The sequence below is a fragment of the Monodon monoceros genome, unplaced genomic scaffold (assembly GCF_005190385.1).
Source record: "Monodon monoceros isolate NGI ecotype Baffin Bay Population unplaced genomic scaffold, NGI_Narwhal_1 Super_Scaffold_12, whole genome shotgun sequence".
Taxonomy (NCBI): Eukaryota; Metazoa; Chordata; class Mammalia; order Artiodactyla; family Monodontidae; genus Monodon; species Monodon monoceros.
In genome coordinates this window covers 156,480,351-156,498,922 of record NW_021703768.1, presented here as the reverse complement: position 1 = coordinate 156,498,922, position 18,572 = coordinate 156,480,351, and the positions used below count along the sequence as shown (strand labels likewise).

General features: G+C 56.9%; 1 protein-coding gene across 2 annotated transcripts; it reads right to left on the bottom strand.

Moving 5' to 3' along the window:
• Positions 1-706: 706 nt before the first annotated feature.
• On the bottom strand, positions 707-18,535 carry PWWP3A (PWWP domain containing 3A, DNA repair factor). Of its 2 annotated transcripts, none has more exons than XM_029217945.1 (14): positions 18,388-18,535; positions 17,371-17,499; positions 16,707-16,792; positions 15,320-15,390; positions 13,053-13,784; positions 11,807-11,908; positions 10,044-10,114; positions 8,662-8,738; positions 8,140-8,200; positions 6,621-6,696; positions 6,233-6,283; positions 5,382-5,818; positions 4,148-4,236; positions 707-1,024 (listed from the first exon to the last, which is right to left on the bottom strand). In XM_029217945.1, the coding sequence occupies exons 2-14, from the start codon at positions 17,425-17,427 to the stop codon at positions 970-972; spliced, it is 1,965 nt and encodes a 654-aa protein (XP_029073778.1). In that variant the 5' UTR covers positions 17,428-17,499; positions 18,388-18,535; the 3' UTR covers positions 707-969. The 2 variants fall into 2 exon arrangements, with proteins under 2 accessions (XP_029073778.1, XP_029073779.1); XM_029217946.1 differs by having other exon boundaries at positions 18,511-18,528.
• Positions 18,536-18,572: the final 37 nt, after the last annotated feature.

Genomic DNA, 18,572 nt, shown 5'->3' with positions numbered 1-18,572 from the left:
ACCTCTCCCCAACTGTCTTCTGCAGCGGCCGCACGCTGGCCGGTGCGGCTTCAGGGAGGACTGGCCGAGCTCAGATGCCGCGGCGCAGCCATCACGGTGGGGGCTTGGCCGTTTCCTTCCACAGGCAGCCTCGCGTCAGCTTAGAATAAATAATCCACCGTGTGTCGCTTTAAACCAGAACAGAATTTCTGTGACCACGTCAAGGACCGGGCCTTCACACAACTCTCTCCAAAGGTGGGGGGGGGGGCCTGAGCCTGGGACCCTCAGGCATCGGGGGACCCATCTGTGCTTCGGGCTTCCAGACAAAGGACTGGTTTCCACTGGTGCCGGGCCGCGACCCCACGGCCCAGGCCCAGGCTGTGCACACAATGACCTTGGCCGGGCTGGGGGGCGCAGCAGCCCGGTGGGATCGTCACAGCTATCTGGGCAGTTGGCTGTGCGGTGACAAGGCCGGGCGGGGAAACCCACATGGAGGCCGGGCGGAAAGAGGCTGGAAAGACTGCCGGTCCCTCTGCTCTCCTGCACGAGTCCCAGCAGAGGCTAGAGCACGGGAAAGCAGCGGGTCTCGGGTCCTGCCTCTTAGAAACACGGGTTTGCCTCAAAAACACGTAACAGAGGCATAGCGAACTCAGGAGCCGTCATAAGAGGAGCCACACACAGGAGGGAAACAAACGGAAAAATACACTGATGTTGCGGGAGCCGTACGTTCGTATCAGAGTCTTTGAAGCTCCTGTTTAATGTTGGGTACAGTGCTTTTCAACATAAAACACAAACGTGCACCTTCTGTGAACCTACACGGTACAGTCACAGGTAATGACATAAAGTTAAAAATAAAAAAATGCCTCTGTCCTTTCAAACCCTTTCATGAGCTGTACCTTCCACAAGAGCCAGGAAAACAGAGGCGGCAGCCGTCAGGGAGGCCAACGGCCCGCCTGTGCTCCAGAGCGCAGGGCCTTGCCTCCACCGGCCTCAGCTTCGCCGGCTCCTTTCTTCCAGGAGCTGCGTATCAAATATTTCTTTTTCCCTGCAAAACCAAAAGGAGATCACTTCGTTTTAGTCAGCAATTGTGTTTTAATAAACATAAACCCTCTCCCAAGGCAAGAGAAATCAAAGAAAAATAAACAAATGGGATCCTAACCAAACTTATAAGCTCTTGCACAGCAAAGGAAACCATCAACCTATGGACTGGGAGAAAATATTTACAAATGATGTGACTGAAGAGGGCTTGATTTCCTAAATATACAAACAGCTCATACAACTCAATAACAGAAAAACAAACAACCCAATCGAAAAACGGGAAGACCTAAATCCAAATTTCCCCAAAGACATACAGATGGCCAACAGGCACGTGAAAAGATGCTCAACATCACTAATTATTACAGAAATGCAAACCAAAACTACAATGAGGTATCTATCACCTCACACTGGTCGGAATGTCCATTGTTATGAAGACTACAAGTAACGGGGGATTTCCCTGGTAGCGCAGTGGTTAAGATTCCGTGCTCCCAATGCAGGGGGTATCACCTGATCCCTGGTCAGGGAACTAGATCCCACATGCATGCCACGACTAAGACCCGGTACAACCAAATAAATAAATATTAAAAAAAAAAAAAGTCTACAAATAACAAATGCTGGAGAGGATGTGGAGAAGAGGGAACCCTCCACCCTCCTCCTACACTGTTGGTGGGAATGTTAAGTTGGTGCAGCCAGTATGGAAAACAGTACGGAGATGCCTCAAAAAAGTAAAAACAGAATTACCATATGATCCAGCAATCCCACTCCTGGCATATACCCAGACAAAACTCTAATTCGAAAAGACAGGGACTTCCCTGGCGGTCCAGTGGTTAGGACTTCACCTTCCAATGCAGGGGGTGTGGGTTCCATCCCTGGTCAGGGAGCTAAGATCCCACATGCGTCATGGCCAAAAAACCAAAACACAAAACAGAAGCAATACTGTAACAAATTTAACGAAGACTTTAAAAATGGTCCACATCAAAAAAATCTTTAAAAAAAAAAGAACAGATACATGCACCCCAACATGCATTGCGGCACTCTTCGCAACAGCCAAGACATGGAAACAACCTAAATGTCCATCGATGAATAGATAAAGAAAATGTGGTGCACATATACAATAGAATATTACTCAGCCATAGAAAAGAACAGAATAATGCCATTTGCAGCAACACAGCTGGACCTAGAGATTATCATACTAAGTGAATTATTTGTAGTTTTTTTTGGCCACGCCACACGGCTTGTGGGATCTTAGTTCCCCAACCAGGGATGGAACCTGGCTGCGGCAGTGAGAGCATCAACTCCTAACCACTGGACCGCCAGGGAAATCCCCATACTAAGTGAAGTAAATCAAGCAGAAAAGGAGAAATACCATACGACGTCACTTATATGTGGAATCTAAAATATGACACAAATGAACTGATTTACAAAACAGACACAGACTCACAGACATAAACAAACTTATGGTTGCCAAAGGGGAAGGGTGGGAAGGGATAAAGTAGGAGTTTGAGATTAACAGATGCACACTGGTATATATAAAATAGATGAACATCAAGGATTTACTATATAGCACAGGGAGCTATACTCCATATCTTGTAACAAACTGTAGTGAAAAAAATCTAAAATAAAGAACACAGACACACACACGTGTGTACATATAACTGAGTCACTTTGCCGTACACCTGAAAGTAACATAATATTGTAAATCAATTATACTTCAATTAAAAACAAACAAACAGGGCTTCCCTGGTGCACAGTGGTTGAGAGTCCGCCTGCCGACGCAGGGGACATGGGTTTGTGCCCCGGTCCGGGAAGATCCCACATGCTGCGGAGCGGCTGGGCCCGTGAGCCATGGCCGCTGAGCCTGCGCGTCCGGAGCCTGTGCTCCGCGACAGGAGAGGCCACAACAGTGAGAGGCCCGTGTACCGCTAAAAACAAACAAACAAACAAACAAAAAAACCAACCAACCAAAAAAAAAAAAACCATAAACAGAGAAGTGAGTGTTTCATAGGGACCAAGTTTCAGTTTGGGAAGATGAGAAAGTTCTGGAAATGATGGTGGGGATGGTTGCCCGACAGTGTCAATGTGCTCAATGCCACTGAGCTGTGCGCTTAAAAGGGTTAAGATGTTGAATTTTACGTTATGGGTATTTCACCACAATGAAGAAAAATAAACTACAAAGAAAAAATGGTGAAACAGCAAATTGTCCTTTAAAATGGCTATCTGTTAACAAAAAATTACATGATCAGTTAGTTGACTGGCTGCCCCTCTCAGGATCAACAAGGAATATGCTCCTGAGGGGGACGACCCAAAGGTAAACGGAACACAGCAGCCTAAGAACCCCAAGAGGAGACCCAAACCCTGTCGTGGTGCCGAGGCTCGACGGTTTGTGCACAAGAACCTAAACGCAACTACGGTGTGAAAAGAAGCGGGAGGTGGATGCACCAGGACAGACCCACTGCCCGACTGACACCCGGCCCAAGGGACCCCTGGCTGCCCAGCCTCGGCGCCTGAGGCGGCAGGGCGAGGCCGGGGCACAGCCCATGGCCCTCCATAGGCATCTGGGGTGCCTGCAGCCGGTTGAGGCTGCGGGAAACTCAGGACGCCCTCCGACCGGCAGCCCGAGCGGGAGGGTGGTGCCAGCTGGAGATGGGCCGCTCAGACCTCACTCTCCCGGGAGCACCGTCTCTTTACCGGGTGTGCAGGGCAGCCGCTGAGGCTGGGGACAGTCTGTACCACGAGACCCTAGTTGAGTCTTCAGCCTGTCACCGCCACGCGGCCCCGCCTGCTCCCAGCCAGGCCTGGCAGCCCGCCCAGAGACGGGATTAGGGGCTCCAGACCGCCAGTCCAGGGCGCTAACCACAGCAACGTGAGAGGAACATCTTGATCGCCGCATTCTTCCCGCCAGCCGGGGACGTCCGGACAGCGGCTGCTGCTTAATCTCACTGTTTCCTCAAATAGCCGTGGCATCGAGGCCACGGGGAAGAACGCTGGGGAGGCGAACGTCAGCCCCACGAAGGACGCAGGGCACGGCGGGCCCAGCTCTGCCCGCTCGGACCAGGGCCCCTCAGCCCAGCCACCGCAGCCGCCGGCGCATGGAGACGGAGCCCTTCAGGACGCAGCGCGGCCTGCCTACCGGTAGCTGAGTGAAGGTCCTCGTATGTACTTCTCCTCAGCCGTCTTGTAGTCCACAGCATCCACCGCAGAAATCGCACAGATGATGGCCTGCAAGAGGGCAGCACACGTCAGGCTCGGGCCAGGCCCGGCCGCTCGCACAGAGCTTGGAGGAGGTCGCGTGGGCGGGTGGTCCAGCCATGCCCCAGCCGCCAGGGCCCTCCCAGCTCAACATTCGTGCAGTCTGCAAAATCTCTGCTCCTGGTGTTTCCTAATTAAATCTACAATGCTCTCTTTTGGATGAGATGAGAGTTCATGTCACTAAAAGCAGCGGAAGGCAGAACCTGGGGACTTCCCTAGCGGTCCAGTGGTTAGGACTCCATGCTTTCACTGCCAGGCCTGGGTTCAATCCCTGGTTGGGGAACTAATAAGATCCCACAGGCCGTGTGGGGTGGCCATAAAAAAAAAAAAAAAAAAAGGAAAAAAACAAGAAAACACAAAGAAGTAATCTGAATATACAATAGATGCCTGATATCAAAAGATCACTGTTACTTTTTGCAGTGAAATCATAGTATAGTAGCTATTTATTTTTGAAGAGTTCTTCTGGTTCAGAGCAGGGTCTCTCTCCCCTCGGCACGCCTGACACAAGGGCCGTCCTGGACTGTGGGGTGTGGAGCGGCATCCTGGTCCCCACCCACAGGATGGCAGAAGCCCCCCACTCGTGACAACCACAGACAACCCCAGACATCCCCCAGTGTCCCCAGGGGGCAGGATCACCCTCTGTAGAGACACACATGAAAGTATGCACGGATAAGAAACAATCCAGAAGGAGGGACTGGAGGTGCAAGTGGAGCAAGGCCACACTATTCCAGCTGGTGACGGACACGTGAGGGTTCACGGTGCTACTTAATTTTTCTTAACGTATTTGAAACCTCCACAACGATAAAGCTCAACACTTTAGAGCCTGGTGACATTTTCCCACACATTCATTCACGGCCAGCAGCCTCCCTGAACTGAAGAACGGCCGAGGGGCCGTGCACCAGCTCCTCGACCGCCCGTGCCCCAGCTGAAGCCCGTTCGCAAAGCTTAAGCTCCCCTTCCCCTGGGCCAGGGACCAGCCGAGGGGCCCAGGCCGCAGCGCCCAGCCCACAGCGCCTCGGGGAGACGGCTCAGGCGGCACCGCCCCGGGAAGGCTTCTGGAGAACGACGCCCAGGCCCCGGCACCCCAGGGTGCCGCAGGGCCCGCCGGCGCTCACCTCGGGCAGAAGCACGTCCAGGACGAAGCGGATGCCGTCCGCGTGCCCGCGTGCCAGCAGCCTGCTGCCCGCCTCCTGGTACACCCCCTGCAGGTACTTCACCACCAGGTCCAGCTGCTCCTCGTCCTCCAGGTAGGTCTCCACGCAGGTCACGTACTGACCCGAGCTCAGGAACGTCTTTAGCCACCTGGACGGCTTCCTGTTCTTCAGGATGGCCCGCAGGTGGCTCTCGGCACCCCGCGCCTTCACGATGTACTCCACCAGCTTCTGGTTGGCCCGGTCCCGGGCGGCCCGCGAGCGATCAGGGAGCACCTTCCTGCAGGCCGGCCTCCTGCCCCGCGGGCTCCCGGCCGAGGCCTCCTCGGGGCCCACCCCGCTCAGCGGGGGGAACCTGGTCCCCTGGACGTCCCGCTGGATGGACTTGCGGACGGGGGAGCCTGCGGAGGAAGCGTACTCCCGTGACTGGGCGCCCTCGGCTGCGCCGGGACGGTCCCCGAGGGCTCTCCGCCCCATAGGACCCCGGCCCCTCGCCCCAGCTCTGCCCTCCACCCTGCTTCAGCGGCACCCTGCAGACGCCAGTGACAGGTGGGCAGGGAAAGGGCCACGCAGATGCCCCGGCCCCAGGCGGGTGACCTGGGCGCTGGCGGCAGGTGTGGGTGTGCAGCCGCCCTCCCGGCCCCACGGCAGAGGGAAGCAAGGGGACCCCGTGGACCCAGGCATGGCTGGACCGTAGGCCTCAGGCTTGGGGCGCGCTGCCCACCGCACACACCCCTCCAGAGCTCAAAGAAGACTGCCACTCCTAACGGGCAAAAGAGCGGGTCCCACCTTAAAGGAGCTGCTGGTGGACTTACTTATATCAGCCGCGTAGTATTCCAGGAAAGAGCCAGCGAAGGAACCACAGCCTGCACGGGGCGGGAGGGAAGTCAGGTCACACACAGGACTGGGCTCTGCCGCGTCGTCCAGCCGGTGTGCGCCCTGACCTCAAGCCCGAGGACCCCCCATGGCCGAACCTGGGACAGATGGAAACCAACCCGGATTCAAAGGAAACTGTTCTGTTCAGACCCAGGATGAGCCTCCACCAGGCGCCTGCCCATCCGCAGGGACGGGAAGAGAGCCTGCTCGGGGCAGGGCTAGACAGCTATGGGGACCGGGCCACCCTCTGCCCTCGGGGGCCCTCAGGGGAGGCTCCGCACTGCTGCCCCCCGTCAATTCATGCAGGGGCTCCGGAGCCCCACGTACCCAGTCGGACCCTGTAGTCGGTGATGAGGGAGACGCACCAGCCGATGGCCTGGTCGAAATCCTCCTTGGCCTCGTCCTGCAACAAAAGCCAGACGGCGGGCGTCAGCTGGGAGCACCTCCGAGGTCCCGCGTCCTCAGTCCCCTCGTCCAGGAAGGGGCCTGCAGACGCCCCCGCACAGGGCTCCCTGCGAGGCATGTCTGGGGCCGGGGCTGCTCAGAAAATGGTCACCTGTGAGCCAAGCCCTCGGGGCCGAGAGAGACACCACAGACCCTGAGAGCAGGAGGGCGAAAACCCACCGCAGGGCAGCTGACGGGCCATCAGATTGACAAGACATGAGGTTGCAGGAGATGAACCCCGTGGGAGACGCCTCTGGGCCCGTGGCCCTCGACTGTACACGGTCAGTGGGAAGAAGTGCTGCCCCGGGGGAGGGACCCCTGGCCTGTGATCCTCACAGCAACCCAAGGCCGTCACCCCCGGTGAGAACCCCTAAGCTGGGAAGACCAGCGAGACCAGCCTGAGACCCACAGGCGTGTGATGGGAGGGGCAGGCAGCTCCAGAGGAGGAGGGCACTTGGGCCGTGGCCAGGCCCGCTGACCAGCACCTGGGACAGCAGGGTGGCGCCGGCACATGCCCGAGCTCCCACGGCCCGTTTCCAGGGGACGTGCCCAGGCATCCGGGTCCCGCGAGACCTACGCGCCATCTTCTTGAACCCAGGCGTCCTTGCGATAAAACCCATTCCTCAGGTATTTGAGGCACACGAATCTCAAACTCGATTCCCCCCTCCCCTCTGCCCCCGCCCTCCGGTCCCAAGAGCCCAAGGCTGGGTCCAGCGTGGGTGCCGACCTTCCGAGTAGCGCCCGCACGCAAGGCCCGTGGCCTGCTGCCCTCAGAGAACAGGTGGTTGGCGGGAGACGCCCTGACAGTCCTACCGCGTCCCACTCACCGTGGGAACCAGCTCAGACGCTGCTTCCCACACGGGAAGGCATCACCCCACGCCGAGCGCAGAGCCCGCTGACCGGGGGCCAAGCAGACACCCACGTTGGAGCGGGGCTCACGGGCCCCATTGCCCGACCCAGTCGCAGTCTGTGTTTTTGAAAGTTGGGACAACGAAGTGGTGGGTGTTTCAGAGTTAACAGACAGCACCGTGTGGACCAGCTCCCGGGGACTCGGGCTGGGCCAGTCACAGGGCCACGGCGATGGTGTTCCCTGATGTATGTGGCGCTCAGGCTCACGGCCTCGGGGTCTATGGTGCCCTTCCCGGGGGCGGCTCAGACACAGCCGCAACTTGTGGGCCTTGGCCCTGGGCTCTCCCACCTCCCTTCTGCGCAGGGCGCCCTGTCCTCCACGCCAAACCTGTTCAGTGGGGAATGGCCAGCAGCCGCCCCAGGGGCAGTGGCCCCCAGCGGAGCAGCCGAGGCCAGGCGTCACTCCCATAACTACCGCTGTCTGAAGGGCCTCGTGGTGGTTACCAGCCACCAAGCCAGCCCTTCAAAGCAGCGCAAACAACCATCCACGTACCAGAAGCGCCTGCTTTTCTTTACAATCAAAGTGCTTCAATCGCCGGAGAGACACCGCGATGCTGGAAGCAGAGAGAGCAGAGGTTCACGGGAACCAGCCCCATCTCGCGACCTAAAAGCGTCCTTCCTCTGGGAAAGCGTCGGGCCTCTGCCAGTGCCGGCTCGTCGGTGGAGGGAGCCTCTCGGAGCCGGGCCCAGGTGTGCCCACACTTCCAGGCCAGCTCCGGGCAGACGGTGCTCCTGCCCCCAGTCGAGGACTAGGGGGGTGACTGGGCAGGGGGCTGCTCACGGCCCCTGCAGGGAGCCAACTTTGCTGCAGTTTGTGGGAAACGGGGGCCCAAGGAGTGTCCGGCAGGGCTGACTCTGGAAGCCAACAAGCAGTCTGGAAAACCCGACCATCTGGCCGCGTCCCTGAACACGACCTTTACAGGGACCCTCATCTGGGGCTCTGGACCCCACCCCGGCCCCCTTCGCCAGCCTCCACCCAGAAGCACTCGGCAAGAGCGGAGAACAGTGGGTTTACCCTCTCCCTTTGGGGTTCATGTTTCCTTCAATGAAAAGCACACTCGCTTTCTTATCTCTTCGCCTGATGCTTTTGACCTGTTGGCAGATCCAAGAAAACCAGGTGTCAAGGACCCAGAAGGTCGTGGGTTTTCGACACTTTCCTGATGGCACCTCGTCAAGCATGTGATGAGGAACGCAGCCGGCTTGGACTGACAGCCGACACCAGGGAACGCTGAGAAAGCGTCGCGCGGCCCTCAGCGCCACTCCGACCGAGCAGAGCCAGGGCTCTACAAGAGGAATCAAGGCTGCTGCCTTCAGCACTTCCGCTCGGCTCAGGGCGCGATCCTCCTCACTCTGGGGGATGGGCAAAGCGAGCTCCAGGAGGCCCGGCCGGGCCCAGCAGAGGTCAGGCGGGAGGCGGCAGGCTGTGGACCCGGGAGGGGCCCCCCCTCGGTGTCACCAGCGCCGTGGGTGAGGCTGGAGCCCGCAGGCCACTGGCACCCATGAACCAGCAGGGCCCCCGGGAACTGGGGAAAGCGGAAAGGCGGGGAGAAGGCTGCCAACCGCAGGGGGACACTGCACCTCGGGAAGCGAGGGTCACCGATAATCAGCCCCCCAAACCCTACGGAGCCGCACGGCAACCCCGGTTCAACTGCACGTCTGCGCTCTATCTACAGATGCCGCAAAGATTTCATTCTGTCCTTCCCGGGACGGTCAGTCACGTGCCAGGAGGCCATGCTGACCTGGACGAGCTCAGACTCATCGCGACAACAAAAGCCGCTCCACTGTGGCAGCTATCTTTCGGATTTACACGCCACTGCCTCTTCCTAAAAGTTAAAGGACTACAGCTAGAACCATCAGAATCCTGTCCCTGCCAGAAGACAAAGGGGGGGGAAATTAAGGTGGAAATGGCAGGAGCGAGGGCAACCGGGTGGTGCCCCTGCCTCACAAATTCTCCAACTGACCATGGGCACCGTCCAAGCAGGCGGAGGAGGCACAGCCAGGACGTCAGCCACACTTAAGGGTGTCCCCTGCACTGGGGGCGCAGCCAGGACCTCAAACACCTGCTGTGCAACCGATGCCCACCCTAATCTGCTCGCTAAAAAGCTGAAATGTAGAATATTGAAAATGAGCAAACCGTGGGTATTTTTTGGAGGCAGGCTTTCTAAGCCTGCTTGATAAAAACCTGACCTATAAGCCTCACAATCCTTTGTGCCAGAAGGCTGAGACCCCCTTTCCTTAGGTAAACGTGTCCACGTCGATGCTCATGGACCCAGCGTTTCCCCGGTAACAACAGAACAGTGAACCAGCTGCCCGGGTCCTGGTGTCAAGAATGGAGGACGCTGGACCTCAGGCTCGGGGGACCAACTGAGCAAGCAAGGGGCAGAGAAGGATTCTTACCACTGCGGGCCAGAAGGGGTATTTTTGGTATTTAAGCCAGACTAGCATTCCTACTTCAAACGAACGTGGTTCTAGAATTGAAAGAAAGAAAGGAAAACAAAAAGAGACAAGTTAGATCCATATCAGGCACCAAAAGCAACTGCTGGAGAAAACACAACCACGGAGACACTGTTTAAGCCCAGCGTTGACCCGAGAGTCTGAAGGGCAGGTTTGTAACTCCTGCCCCTGGAACCCAAATGCCGACCACAAGCGCGGCCAGGGTGACAGCTGGTTTCCTAGCAGTGACCGTGTGCCGTGCTCGTGGGGACAGGGGCGGGCAGGGGCTCGGTGCCACCTCTGCAACTGCTCTATAAGCCTCAGGTTACTCCAGAATAAAGCACTTTTTAAAGAGCTTGGCACATAAACAGAAAGGAGACCACAGCACACAATGAAGACCCCATATGGGGACTGAATTTCTGAGAAGCTCATCTGTCTGGGAAACTGGGGGCTTTAAAGGGTTAAAATAAAGAGAACTATTCAAGCAATCGTAAGATAACTACAAGTAACTTCTCAACAAAATTTAACTGCATCCTCAACCAAAAAAGTTCCAGAATGTGTAAATAACTCAAATATTCAAGAACCGGCCGCGCTGTGGTGTCTGACAGGAGGAAGGGCTGTGAGAGAAAGGGGACCTGGGGCACAGGGAGCTGCCTGGGGCACACGCAGAGCGCTGGTCACCCGCGAGAGGAGCGTCGTGGCCCCCAGGACGACGGGTCACGGGTGCAGACAGCCAACCCGGGCCGACCGGCCAAAACACCAGCAAACCAAAACCAAATGGAAGACAAAACCGGGAGAAAAGAGCCAACACCCGGGTTTCCGGGGCTGTAACTGACCCCCATGTGGAGACGGGGATGGAAACGCCCTCTGCAAGAAGGCACGGCGGCCCCCCTGCGCCCAGCGAGCCCGCGGGGAGCTGACCCCAGTGACTCCCCAGGAGCCCAGGCACTGCAGCCCAGGCGGAAGCATCCAGACACCCCAGTAACCAGCCGCCACCAGGAACAATCGGCAGAGCCCGCGGGAAACGCCCGAGACTCGCGTACACAGAAAGGGCAGGGAGCCTGCTGCGTGGGGATGACGGGGGACGGGGTGGGGTGGCTCTAGGCCAGCCCCCCGGCCGTGCAGGAGAAGCCCCCAGGCCTCCGGTGCTGCTCGTGCTACAGCCTGTGCACGCGTAAATGTTTCACAATAAAGAGATCCAAAACCAAAACCAAAACCACCCCCAGACCACGTTAAGACTAACGGTTAACGGGCGAGTCTAATACTGAAACCGGTGCTCAATTATTTAGTTGAAAGCAAACTAGCTTTCCGTTCCTGGCCGGTTCTGACCTTTGGGCCTGTGTCTGACCCCCTTCCGGGGAGGACAGGGGCAGCTGACCTGTGCCCGGGGGCGGGGGCACTGTGCACACATGGGGGCGCCAGGCCCCTGCTTCTCCGGACGCCACCCGGGAAGGCTGCGAGGCAGCGCCAGGCCGCACCCAAGTGGTGGTGACAGAGCCCATCTATTCACTTGGCTGCCGTCCTCCATCCCCTCTGAGGGGACAGCAGGGAGGCTGGGCTGTCGCGCCCCAAGGAGCCCCCCCTCACGTGGTTGTCTTGGACAGCGGACCCCGGACTCCCTGTCTGTAAGCCCTCGGCTCAGGACGAAACCCAGGCAGCGCAGCGAGAGACCTTCCCCGGACGTCGGGCACCGCAGGCCTCCCCCAAGGAAGGCGCCGCCCACTCACCACGGTATAGGAGGATTCTCGGGGGCTCCTCGTCCTCCTCGTCCTCTGCCAGGAGAGAGTTCACGGTGTCCAACTCCACTGACTCTTCAGAAGGCGGACGGGCTGCCAACAAGGGTAGATCAGACTTTCCCCGTCACAGTCCTGGGGACTCAGCCCGGGAACAACACCTCCCGATACGTGGGCATCGGCGCAGAGAGCAAAGCTGCCGCGACGCAGACTTCCCTGCGGCCTCGCTCAGGCAGGGCACGTCGGTTAAAGCATGTTCAACAGAATAAGAGAGAAAGGAGGGCAGGAGACCGCGAGCGCAAGCAGGGAAGGTGGAGGAACTGGGCAAGTGGTCCTCGCGTGCGGCTTGTCCCTTCACGCAGGCGCCCTCGGACACGCGGGGAGGGGGCGGCCCTGGGGCCAGGCCCCTTGGGAAACCATCCCTGCGCCTCCGGCGCTGGGGAGAAGGCCCCTTTCAGGGGCCGACGAAAGGCAGAAACCCAGGAGTGACTGCGGGGCAGGCAGAGCACAAGGTATCAGCCGTGCAGAAATGAAGATTTGCAAATTAGCATTTCAAAACTAAGTGGGATGCTACAATGTCCAAACGGAGGGAATCATAGCGCCTGGCTGCAGCCACACAAAAATACATGAAACGGGAATCCTTAAAAAGTCAGGAGCCTTTCAAGTGAGTTAATCACTTCTGAGATTCCTGCCAATTTAACGGGAGTGCATCATGGCTTCTGCCACGGGAAGAAGAAAGGAATTAATCCTCGGGGAGCAGATGCAGCATTATCACAGCCACATGCTTCCGCCCCGCGCCCCTCCACTCCCTCCCTCCGCTTCAAAACAAAAATAAAAACACACAAGTATTTGGGAGCAGTTGAGGTAATTATAGCCCAGTGGGAGAGACACACGAAAAGGACTTAGGAGATCTCTGCTTGGGATCTATCTTGGTAACAATCTAATTCAGGATCTGGTTAAAAATACACGGGTGGGGCTTCCCTGGTGGCGCAGTGGTTGAGAGTCTGCCTGCCGATGCAGGGGACGTGGAGTGGCTGGGCCCGTGAGCCATGGCCGCTCAGCCTGCGCGTCTGGAGCCTGTGCTCCACAACGGGAGAGGCCACAACCGTGAGAGGCCCGCGTAACGCAAAAAAAGAAAAACAAAAAAACAATACACGGGTGTCTGGCTCCGGATGGGCCGCAGGAGAAGCAGACGCCGCCCCCTCCCCGGCACACGACTCCTCCTCTCCGGGGCTTTTACCTCCCTCCAGGAGCCGGGCGTCTCTGGTCTCCTCTGTGGGGCCGAGCTGAGTGGGGCTGCGCGGAGCCATGCGGGGCCCCGGCCTCTGGCCGCTGTCCGGGCACAGGTGCTGGGCAGGGTGGCCACGGGCACTGGGGCCGCCCCGAGGACCCTCGGCCCCACCTCTGGGAGAGGAGCGCAGGGCTGCCAGGCCGGCCACCATCTCACTCTCTTCCTCCCGAGCTCTCTCTGAGGACGGAGGCGCTTCCTGACCCCAGCTGGGCCCCCGTGCTAGGTTCCTCTCCCGTTTACTCGGTGTCGTTGTCCGGTTCACCGTCCGGTTTGCCCGATGTTTTCTGGATCCCCGTCCGTCCTGAGCACCACTGCCGGCCAAGGAGACAGCTTGGGCGCGCAGGCCTCTGCTTCTCCGGAGCCCCTTCTTGTGGTCCACTCTGCACCCGGGGTCCTCCTTGCGAGCGGGCAGGCCGGACAGCCTCTGGGGCGCACGTTCCCTCCTCGTGTGCCCAGGACTGCCCGACGCGTATTCGTGGAGCAAAGGCGAAGGGCTGGGGTGGCAGAGCGAGGAGGCCGGTTCCGTGGGCTTCGCTCTCAGAGACCGAGTGGTCCTCTCTTCCCTGGAAGAGCTTCCTTGACGCGGACGGGTCCTCTCATTCAAAACATCCAGAGCCACGCGGAGCGACCGCCTGTAGGCCAGCTCCTCCAGGGGCGTGGCAGCAACCTCGTTCTGCGAAGCTGAAGGACAGAAAAGGAGCAAAGCCTGGTGATGGGCCCTCCACCGGCTGGGGCGTCTCACTGGGACCGCTGGTCTCGGCACCTGAAGGGAGGCTGACGCTTCTCACCTACATCTTCCCAAAGGAGGGACCCGGACGACAAAACAACAGTTGAGGGCTGCAAGGCTTCCCTTTCCCAAAAGCAAACTGACTGACCCTACCCTGATTGGGTTACAGAGATACATTCTTCCAGGTTACAAAACAATGCCGCCGGCAAAACCTATTCAGAGTTTGTCTGATCCTCTCTCAGCCTCACAGTTTCAAATTCAATCAGGGTCAACAGAAACCCACACCAACTAAATAAAAACTCTGCGGGCAGTGTACTCTGGGGTGGGGGTGACGAACAGACAACTAAGAGGCTCCTCGTGGGCCGGTAAATCGCCCACACTCCTCTGCAAGGGCGTTTCCAAGCCAGCAAGCGGCACCAGGGGCCTGGAAACTTCAGCCTGACCTCCCCGCTGCAACAGCTTTCCTCGTTCACTCTGACGCGCAGGCGCCGTGCTCTTTATCTGAACAGGGGACGGAGGCGACGCCACAGCTCAGCAGGCATAAATTATGCCTCCATCAACACAGTGTTTGCCTGTCTAACGGTAAAGGCGCCCACAAGCAAGTGGCCCCCCAACACGGGCTGCACGAACAGTCACGGCATCCAAGAGGTGCTGGTCGCTGCCGCCCGAGGCGGGCATTGTGCTCTGAACGAGAGCGGTTTCCCCAGAGACGCAGGAACATGGACCCTACATCACAGTCACCTCTGGAAGATACCCTGGGCAACCTTTACGCAAGACAGAAAGCTCTCCGCACGTGAAGTAAGCACTCCCAGTCTCAGCAGGGAGAACGCTTCCGCGTCTGGGCCTGCGGAACGGCGCGCCTAGGCCGGTGCCCGGTCTGTCTCCCCCAGGGTGTGTGCACCTTGGGCAGAGCTGGGCCGGGCTCAGGCCAAGTCTGTCTGACCTGCGACGAGATGCCAAGGAGGCTCCACTTCCAGCCCGCCTCACGCCTCCCCCCGCCCCGACAGCCCGCAGACACCGTGGCAGCAAGGCTGGTGCCAGTCACACCCTTTTTTCTCCCCTGGGCTCAGCGATAGAATTTAAATACACATCCAACTGCTTCTCAGACCTTGGGCGGAGGCCAGACCAGCAACAGAAGCACCTCACTCTTGCTACGCGATAAGCAAAACATAAAAAGAGGAAAAGCCTTTCCCCCTTTCTTCAGGGAGGTGCCCCCCTTCTGCATGGCCTGCAGGGCCGCAGATGTGGCCTGTGGACCCTGATGCCACCACTGGCCATCCTGGGAGTCAAGAACAGGATGGGCTCGAGGGGCAAATTCTAGAAAGGATGAAGAAAACAGACCCATCTCCTCCAGCTCAGGGAAATCACATTCCCTTGTACGAAGGGGAAACCCTGAACAGGGTCACTTTGCAGACCTGAGTCTCCATCTTCTCCCAAACTGCCTCTTACTTAATTAAAACCTCAGAGTTACTCAAAAACATGCTCTTACCTAACGAGGAAGCGATGCCTTCAATGTGAGACTTCTTCAGGATCTGGGCTCCCGTGCTTTTCACCTTAATTCTGCAGGGACAGGAACGGCCGTTATACGCCACCAGCCATGCCACCAAGACGTTTTCAAACATGTTTTGCTTTAAACGACAAAAGAATTAGATTCATTTTCTTCCTTTGCACCCTTCCACTCAAACCAAAAGTCACGGCCAACTGGGAATTCATGCACCTGAGGTGAGAGTCAGCAAGGACCCTGGTGAATGTTTTTTTTGTTTTTTCCTTTCCCCTTTTAAGACAGAAAAGGTTGGCTGGATTTAAGAGCAAAAATGAATTCAGGGCTTCCCTGGTGGCGCAGCGGTTGAGAGTCCGCCTGCCGATGCAGGGGACGCAGCGTTCGTGCCCCGGTCCGGGAAGATCCCACATGCCGCGGAGCGGCTGGGCCCGTGAGCCATGGCCGCTGAGCCTGCGCGTCTGGAGCCCGTGCTCCGCAACGGGAGAGGCCACAACCGTGAGAGGCCCGCGTACCGCAAAAAAAAAAAAAAAAAAAAAAAAAAGAATTCAAATTGTGACTTTTATGCGGCAAATCCCACTTTCAACTGCACAAATAACTCCTTTGTTAGATTTTCAGGGTAGAGCATAATGTCACTAAAAGCTGTTTACAGACCAGCAGGTGTGTTTTAGTTTAGAAGGATGGGCTTTCCTTTCAAACTCAAGTATTCAATTACCTTCCCAGCCTCGGGGAAAGTGTGAGCTGCGGACTAAGCAGGCTCAGGAGCAGCTCTGCAGAAAGAGCGATGGGGACGCAGGGAGGCGGGGGCAGGAGCTGACTTGGTTTCATTCTCTATTTAGAATTGGGAATTCTCCAGTCAGACACACATGACCTGGGCATTTGAATCATTCCCGGTCATCTACGTCCTTCCACCACGGACGATCAAGAACACAACGTAACGTGCCTCCCCCACACCCATGCGTTTGCCTTCTGAACGCTAAACGACAGTTTCTTATGAGAGGCACAGGCTCAGACATCAAATATCCCAAAACTCAGGGGACTGTTACACAAGTTTCTGGAAAAAAAAGACATACAAATACATCTGTGAGAAGGAAACAGCCCTACTTGAACCCCAACGAGCGTTCACCTCCCGTTTAATTTACATTCATTCCATTTTTGTACTGATCTCGCTGGACATCAGTACCTCGTATACATCTTCAATTTCCAAACTTTCGTGAAATAAAATCAGTTGTTTTCCTCTTTGGGTTATTTTGACCCCATTTATAACTAAAAAAATCAGAAGCCCTTAAGAGTGCTCTTCGCTTTTTTGGGGAAGGAGTGGTGGTATCCGAAATCCCATATGGAAAAAAGATAATATCACAAAAACACAACACTTAACTTTTTGTCTAGGGAAAGTATCTGAACGTTTAGAAAAAACTCCTTTTTTCTCTTATTTTTGGCTGACTTCTCAGTTCCGGCCAAGACCTACATTAGAAAAAAAAAAAGAAGAAGAAAAAAAAACCCTGTTACTAAGACACAACAAACAGCTAACACAATGTAAGAAGCCGTGGCGACCCATAAATACAAATGCAGCAGGTGATTCTTAAAGGAGCAAAGGACTCCAGAGGCAGGGAAACCGAGGCACAAGGTGCAGCAGCAGATCCAGACCAGTACCAGGGTTTTATCTGGCCCTCTTCCCACTATGCTGCTGGGAAGTCTCCCCGAGATACTCCTGTTATTTACTATCAGGGCTCCCGGCCAGCTATTTCCTTGAGTTACAGCCTTACATGCCTTTTTATAGCTGACTCTGTTAAATTTGTGGGGTTTTTTTCCCCAGTGTGAGGAAAAAAAAAAGACACTTTCGGAAGCATAACCTTGTAAGCACTCAACCAAAACCCCATTAGACGGGGAAGGAGGGAGAATCGGTGCCAACGGAGAGGAGCGCCAACTGTTCAGACTCAATTATTTCGCTGAAGCAGCTCCTAGGTATCTCCTGATAAAGATTTTACTTGTCACTCGAAAGTCATTTCTAATTCCTGAAATTACAGAAGAATGGCTGTCACCTTTGCAGGCCATAATCGCTTTTTCCATCTGCAGAGGACATACTTGGCATCCATCATGATTTAGGCTCATGTGGTAAGCAGTAATGATTTGGCACAAACAAAGTACTTGAAGGTCTGACGCGATGTGCCCTGCAACAAAATTTGCACGGTGGTTTATAACATCGTTTGCTTCCCATTTCAACGCAGACACAACCCTCAAGGGCAAAGGTTAGCGGGGCTGATCCTCAAGGAGATGGTTCAATTCCATCATCCTGCACTGAGTGGGCTCAATGCCAAAAAGAAGTGACTGGCCTCAGTGCCTAGGGAGACGCCTGGATGATTTTCATAAATAAAATACAGCCAAAGTCCCTCCCAAAGGTTCTGTCTACATTATTTTTAAAAGGCTCCTGAATAAATCAGCCTGCCTCCAACGTCGGCGGGAGAGGCGTTGTAAACAATCAAAGCTTAAAAACAATCAAAGCTTACAACCCTCCCATGTTTGGGGAGTTAACAGTTGACCACAGCGCAAAAACATAAAATCAGAGGAAAATGACTGCTCTTTTGGCTGCCGTGTCCCTGAAAGGACTGGACAGCTGCAGACCGTTGATTACATCAATGGGGAAGGCTGGTCTGGCGGTGACAGTAAAGAAAAGGACGTGGGGGGGTTCGTTTGTGCAAAGAGGGGTTCACCCCGGCAGGAGAGGGTGGGTCCAGTTAGCAGACGATGGGGGCTTCAGGGAGCAGAGGGGGGGGGCTTCAGGGAGCAGAGATAGGGGTTCAGGCAGCAAACGAGGGGTTTCAGGGAGCAGAGGTAGGGGTTCGGGGAGCAGAGATGGGGATTCAGAATGCAGAAGTGGGGTCCAGGCAGAAAAGGGGTTCAGAGAGCAAAGGGGTTCAATGAACAGAGACGGGGGCTCCCGCGGCTGGGCGGGTTACCGCCCTGGGAAGCCTCTTTCGGGGTTCGCCCCTCCCCCAGGCCCGCCCCGCCGCCTCAGCCCCCGCCCGGCCGACCCGAGGGGCGCAGCCCGCCGGGCTCACCCGGCGCCCCGCCTCCCCAGCACGGCGTCCCCGAGCCCGGCGCGGAGGGCGAGGTGGCCGCGGCGGTCCAACAGCGGTTGCACCCGCGCCGCCCCAGGCGCAGCCGTCCGCGCCCGCGCTCACCGCCTCCGCCGCCGCCGCCGCCGCCACCTCCGCCGCCGCCGCTCCCGCGGGCCGGGGGCGGG

Coding starts and splice junctions, on each gene's coding strand:
- PWWP3A (XM_029217945.1), bottom strand. CDS start 17,427: ATGATGGATGCCAAGTATGTCCTCTGCAGATGGAAAAAGCGATTATGG. Junction 16,793..17,370: donor AGCGATTATGGCCTGCAAAG/GTGACAGCCATT, acceptor TTTCTAATGTAG/GTCTTGGCCGGAACTGAGAA. Junction 6,697..8,139: donor AAGAAAAGCAGGCGCTTCTG/GTACGTGGATGG, acceptor CTTTTGTTGCAG/GACGAGGCCAAGGAGGATTT.